The following is a 6,632-nucleotide window of genomic DNA, read 5'->3' on the forward strand; positions in this document are numbered from 1 at the left end:
ATAAAAAAACATATTATGTTTAAATCCTTCTAAAAGATAAAGTAGAAATATTAAAAAGTGTTTTTTCTCTATGTTTCTTGTATTTCCATCATGATCTACCGGTTCCTTCTTTAAATTTGGAAGTTGGTTGGGCTTCTTAAATCTTCCTTATCCAATAACTTACCGAGCCTAAACCCATCATATCATAAACAACCTAACCAACCAAGAGAATAGGAGTATGATGAAGAATTGTCTCATACAATCCTTCAAAATCAATATCTCAGCCATCAAGAACTATATCAAACATTGTTTTCCTCATAGTAAAAACTATAACAAAGGCTCTTCTCATAAATTAGATATCAAGTAATAAAAATCTTCAACACTTGCATCATTCTCTTGGAAGGCTTCTCTTTCCAACTGCATTTTTTAGCAAAATTTGATCAATTACACAATCTATTCTAATCATCTTTGGTAGTACCATACTCAGCCAATTGAATATCAACAAATTAGGGTTCTTCCCTAAACCTATCAATCCGCAAAATTGCTCCTCAACATGAAACCTTCTTCAAACATAAAATCAAAAAACCATGTAATACCATAAAAATTGAAAGATAAAAACAGCTAAAGCTTTATCATCAATGGAAAATATACTTTACAATGAAATAAAACAGAAACTAAATAAAAACCCAACATAATACTACCAATTTTGTTGATCATAAAGTTTGTTGGCCCTATCTAAAGTTATTATTCCCTGAAACCAACTAAAGATTTTAGAACGGACCTTTTTTTTGTCATAACCAAACAAAATTGAGTCGCATTTCTAAAAGCTGCTTCCAAACAGTTTTCAGTTTCCACTACCACATTGGAACACTAAAATCATATCTTAAAAACCACAATTTCTAATAAAATATTTTCTACTTAAATAAAATATAATCCATTACCATTATAAATAAATATATATATATAAAAAAAAAAAAAAAAAAGATAATTACTCTTTTTTATTAATAATAATAATAAATCACTAGTGCTGTTTTTGGTGCCCATGGTTTTGGATTTGGGTTCGGATCCGGGTTCGACCCTTTGGAGCCTCAACGAAACTCGGTTCATGTGAGTCACACACTTGGGTCTTAAATGTACACCCAAATTTCTCCCTCCAGCCACGTGGCACAGTAGGTGGGCCCTCTTTGTCTATTTTCTCAATCGCTTTTTTCATCGTTGAACACTCACGCTCCAAATAATTTACGCGCGTCCTCATGCTATCCATGTCTAGTCGGAGCACCTGATTCTCTCTCACCGCCGACGTCATCGTGACTCCGACGACTTCAACGTCGGATTCCTCTTGATCTACCTGAATATCGGCGGCGGAGGAGGTGGATAACAGTGTTCCGGTTATTGCTTGCCGGAGCTGCAACTGCTCGAAGAACAGGACTTGCACCACCGCTCGAAGCGGAAGACGTTCGTTTTGTGCTGCGTGTGTGCAAGCTTCTAATGTCAGTTTCCGGCAGTCCATTACTCCACAGATTTTCTCCCGTTCGTCTTCCTTTATCCATGGATGTGCCTGCAACAGAAGAAGATCTTATAGGTTTTAGATTTCGAAGTGATTGATTTTGATTTGGATATGGATATGGATATGGATTTGGATCAACGGAATTTTCCGATTACCTTGAGGTAAACGTCGACGGATCTGTAGAGTCCGTCGTCGAACAGCCTTGCTTGTTCCGGTAATGCGAAGGCGAGCTCCAAGAACTTCTCCGGCTTCAGATTTGTATCGGATGCGATTTCTGATAAGTAACCGTCGATTAGTTTTCCGACGAGCATTATCGTTACAGATCTTACGTGATTCTCGCCGGTGCCACCATTGTCGTTTTCGATTACATTTACATCAGCCCGTGGTATCTGATCTAAGCTATGGAGATAATGAGAAAGTATTCTTTGGACACAATCGACGTCGTATAATGTTTCCGTTAGGTAGGAGTAGCTAGGCATTAGAAGATCATCTAGAGTTGCTTGTTCGAGTTGCAATCCGATATTTTTCTCTAATGTGGCTCGACAGTGATCGGAAGCATTCAGAATGTTTGCTGCTTTCAACATTCCGAAAAATATCGTCACCTCCGGTGAAGTTCTCAGGCCATGTTCTTCTGGAAGATTCGTGACTATTGTTTCTAATAGCTCCTTCTGTTCAATCTCTGAAAGTACAGATGAAGACGATGATCTCCTACCAACGCGATTCACGCCGGGAATGTGTTTTTTGGCGTAGGAAATGAGACAACTTTCGATGATTTCAGGATTCAGATCTCGAGATTTAATAGCGAGTAACAATCGTTTGAACAACGGCGGACTGAGGAATACAAGTTCATCGAACCACCTATCTCCGCCGCCTGTGCCTCCGGTGATCGCTACTCCCTTTCTTCTCGAACTCGTTTCACGTGAAGATACAGCACCAGCACCGGCACGGGAATTAGAAATCTCATTCACCGGCCAACCGAACAGCGACGGATCCGACGACGAAGCTTTGGAAACTATAGAATCGATGCACCTCTGGACAATGCCAAGCGATTCTGCCAAAGGCAACAAATCCTCACATGATTTCAGCGTTTTGATTGAATCTCTCAAACTTCGAAGCACGGTTTGGGAAAGAAATCTCTCAGTTTTAGAAATAAGATTATCCTCACAATACTCTTCACTCATCTCCAAAACTTCTCCGGCACACCGGAGTGGCGCTACGTTTAACGACGAGAGCTCAATTTTCACAGCGTAACAAAACTTGGCAGCCGTCTCAAACGTCTCAGAACCCCCCGGAAAATCCGGAAGCGTGACATGACAGTACTCCTCCGCCGCTGTCGCCGCCATTTTCTCTTCTTGTATCTCTTCGTGCTCATCCTCTTCGGACTCACTCAGGTCAGTAGCTTTAACAGTATGCTTCAATTCTTGTTCTGCCATCATCTCGTTAAGCTTCTTACTCTTAGCCATAAGAGGAAACTGAAAAGTATCATTTCATCAAACAATTAAACTCACAAAAAAAATCAAAAATCAATGGAGAAACAAATCAACAATGTAACCTATAAGCTAAATCTAACCTTGTGGAGATGGAAGGTCACGTCGCCGACATCAACGACGACGTCGCTTGGTAGTCCGGTGGTACAAAACCTGTTAACAAAAATCAAAATCAGGGAAACAAAAACAAAAGAAAAAGAATCAATACAATTGTACAAATTATTTGTTATTTCTTCAATTACCATGCTTGTCGTTTGGAAGTTTCTGGCATATCAGTGGCCATAATCGCCGGGGAAAAGGTGATTGAGGTGAGAAAAAGATCAAACGAGATCCATATTTGACCAGTGAGGTAATTTTTGACTTTGTTAGAAGAGGGTTATGATCGAATTTGTGGAAAAGTGGAGGAGAAAAGGCAAAGTGTTTGGATTTTGGAATCAGGGGGATGTTACAGATGGAACTTGGAAACGAAGATGAAAAAGGAAGTGGATCAATGATTTCAATATAATCATGAGAATTCTCTTTTCCTGAATTTTCATAAACGGTTTGCTCGAGGACAGATATTAAAAGATTAAACCAAGAAAAACCATACACCAAGAAAAACAAAAAAGAAAAAAAAAATTCAGGAAAAAAAAGGTTTTTTTTTAAAGAGTTTTAAAGTTTTCGTTTTACACCAAGAAAAAGCATAATCGAAAGAAAAACAAAATTGGTAACTAAAAAAAAAAGGACATTTAGGACAGTGTTTCAGAGTTTTTATAATCCTTTAACTTTTAATATTAAAAAGAACAAAAAATTAGTCCATAATAGAATTTCTTAATTTTCATTTTAAAAATACTCATAATTCATAACTATTTTTGATTATTTTTTTTGGAAGCTTTGTTTTCAAAAATTTTAACTTGCTAGTTTGCTAAATATTTTATACAAATAAAAGCAATAGTTTGGAGCTTCTTGCTACCAGCATCTAATAGATGTGAGGATGCTAATCGAAAAACAAAACAAAATCCAAATTAATCGATATAAGTATAACCGAACCATTATTAAAAGATACGGTACAATTTTTAATTTTTCTTAACAAAATGCATATGGTTCAATTATATTTTTAATCTAAAATCAAATCATTATAAACCGAACTGAAGCAATAATATTTATAAATACTTTTAAAATAATAAAATGTTAAATATATTGATGTGATTATTAGGAATTGAATTTTTAAAAGGTAATTATTTTGAGTTAAATGAGATACATGATCTTCTATCATATTAACGTAATTATACATTAAATCATCATTTTTTATAGTGTTTTTTAATTTTTAAATATATCATTTATTAATTATAAATAATAAAAATTTATTCTACATATTTTCTATGTAACTTATCAACTATTTTTTACAAAATACTATTTTTACTAGCTAATAATTGTTTTTCTGTTGTCAAATAACCTTTTAATTATCAACTATCTTTTCGAATAATCTGTGAAGCATAATTTTAAATTTTAAAAAATAAAACTCGTTCTAAAAAAATCTTTGGAAGTAGAAGATTAAAGTTTTTATTTTAAAATTAAAAAGTTAATCCAAAAATTATTTAAAATAGCTTTTTAAAACGTTTATATTTTATGTCATGTTATACGTTTCAAAACTTAATTTAAAAAAAAAAAAAAAAATAATAATAATAATAATAATAATAATAATAATAATAATAAAAAAAAAAAAAAAACTTCTAGTTTTATGAATACTATAGTATGAATGTGGATATGCTCTTTTTAGATTTTTGACAAATTACCCGCAAATTGTTCGTGCATACAGAAACATGTCCACTATTATTGATACTATAGGATAATGATAATTAATATCTCATATGAAATGAAATACGATGATAAAATTTATTTATTATTATATAAGAAAAATTGAGGTTTGAAAATAATTTTGGTATGAATACCCCACGGTATTGGCGTAATTGCTACTTTTGCAAGCACCAGATGAAGAAAAAGTAAAGCTATTTTGGTTGGTTTGCTTTAACAACTCAAAGGCGTACATATTTTTATGGGGGACCATTTGGCATGATGGCAATAAAGACCAATTTCACAAATAGAATGTTCCTCTTTTTAGGAACTCATTTTCCTTTTCTACCCACTTTCTCCATACATTTATATACTATATAAATCTAAATACCACAAATTGAAATTTTCATGACCATTAAAGTGATAATTTCACTTCATAATTTTAAGGAAAATTATGAAGTTATGTTTTTAATGGATCTAGCGAGTAAAATTAAAAAAAATTGCTATAAGTTGAACTTATAATATGGTTTGAAAAGTCATCTAAAATGTGTGAAAAATTTTAAAAATAATTTATTAAAAAATTGGATAGTATATTGATAAAAGTAACATAAAAATGACGACCACAATAAATTTGTGAAAATGACAACTATAAGATCAAATTATGTAGTTTTGATGTGATATTATTGTATGATAACACAATCATAGTCAAAAGTTAACTAACTGTAGGAACAATGTGTAAACACTTTTCAAAATCTATAACTTCTATCTTATGTTATGGGTATCATGAAACCAAATTTTGGATAATCCGGAAAAATATAAGTTGAACAGGGGAGTGGGTGGGAAGAAGTGAGGGGAGGCGGTGGTGCTTCATTTATCGGTGGTGGTTGTGGTAGTCTTATTCAACAAAATATAAATATAATTAAAATAGTTTTTAATAATTAAAAACATCAAAAATGTTAAAAATAAATGAAAAATAACATTATAGCCTTTTTTATGTGTCATAAAGGATAAAACGTGCAAATTTACACTAACGAGGGTTGAAGCGTACAACTTTTAATGATATAAGGGAGATTCGAGTTAATTTTTGAAAATAATGACTGAACATGCATTTTGACACCGGCACGAGAGACCAATCATTTAATTTACCCTAAAAACATCTTATTATATTTACTTGTTTAAAAAAATTTTACCTATGATATTTTATATCACTAATTTGCAAGCTATTTTGTGTCATGTGATTTGCACGTGACTTGATTCTGAAAGGTAAAATTGTCTAAATGGACATATTGATATGAGATAATAGGAACAAGTAAAGAATCCGCGGCTATGTCGCTCTTGGGGTAATATGGAAAAATTCGGTAAATTTTAAAAGATATGTGTTGAAATTGTAAATCACCACAAATAGGAGAGTAAGTTGACAGCCCCTAAAATTTGTACAACCAAAAAAGGGTACACTGGTGGAGAGTAACCAAAAATGTAGTAACAATAATGTTAAAGTTGTCAAAGTTGGGAAAATATGGTGGCAAAATTCTAAAGGAGGTTTTTTGTGTTTTTTTATGTCAAAATATAAAAGTTTTGACTACAATGACGAAAAGTGTCATATTCATTATGGATTTGTGGCAAAAACACCAAAATGTAAAACTTTTCATTGCAAGGACTAAAAATATCAAAGTTATTAAAGATTTGTAGCAAAAACCTATAGACATAAAAACTTAATCAAACATAAAAATATATAATTTTGACTTTAAGAACCAAAAATATCAAATTCACTAAATTCTTGTGGCAAAACCCTAAAGGTAAAAAAAATAGTATTGCTAAGCTCCCTTGGATTTATATATATATATATATATATATATATATATATATATATATATATATATATATAT

At 32.4% G+C, this 6,632-nt stretch overlaps 1 protein-coding gene across 1 annotated transcript; it reads right to left on the bottom strand.

The window, feature by feature from the left end:
- Window positions 1-858: 858 nt before the first annotated feature.
- Window positions 859-3,545, bottom strand: LOC145044073 (BTB/POZ domain-containing protein At5g66560-like). The gene is made up of 4 exons (XM_078992880.1): window positions 3,216-3,545; window positions 3,057-3,126; window positions 1,642-2,958; window positions 859-1,537 (listed from the first exon to the last, which is right to left on the bottom strand). Exons 1-4 carry the CDS (start codon window positions 3,254-3,256, stop codon window positions 1,001-1,003), a joined length of 1,965 nt encoding a protein of 654 aa, XP_078849006.1. The 5' UTR covers window positions 3,257-3,545; the 3' UTR covers window positions 859-1,000.
- Window positions 3,546-6,632: the final 3,087 nt, after the last annotated feature.

The sequence above is a fragment of the Lactuca saligna genome, chromosome 4, assembly GCF_052625555.1.
Source record: "Lactuca saligna cultivar CGN05327 chromosome 4, ASM5262555v1, whole genome shotgun sequence".
NCBI classification, from domain to species: domain Eukaryota; kingdom Viridiplantae; phylum Streptophyta; class Magnoliopsida; order Asterales; family Asteraceae; genus Lactuca; species Lactuca saligna.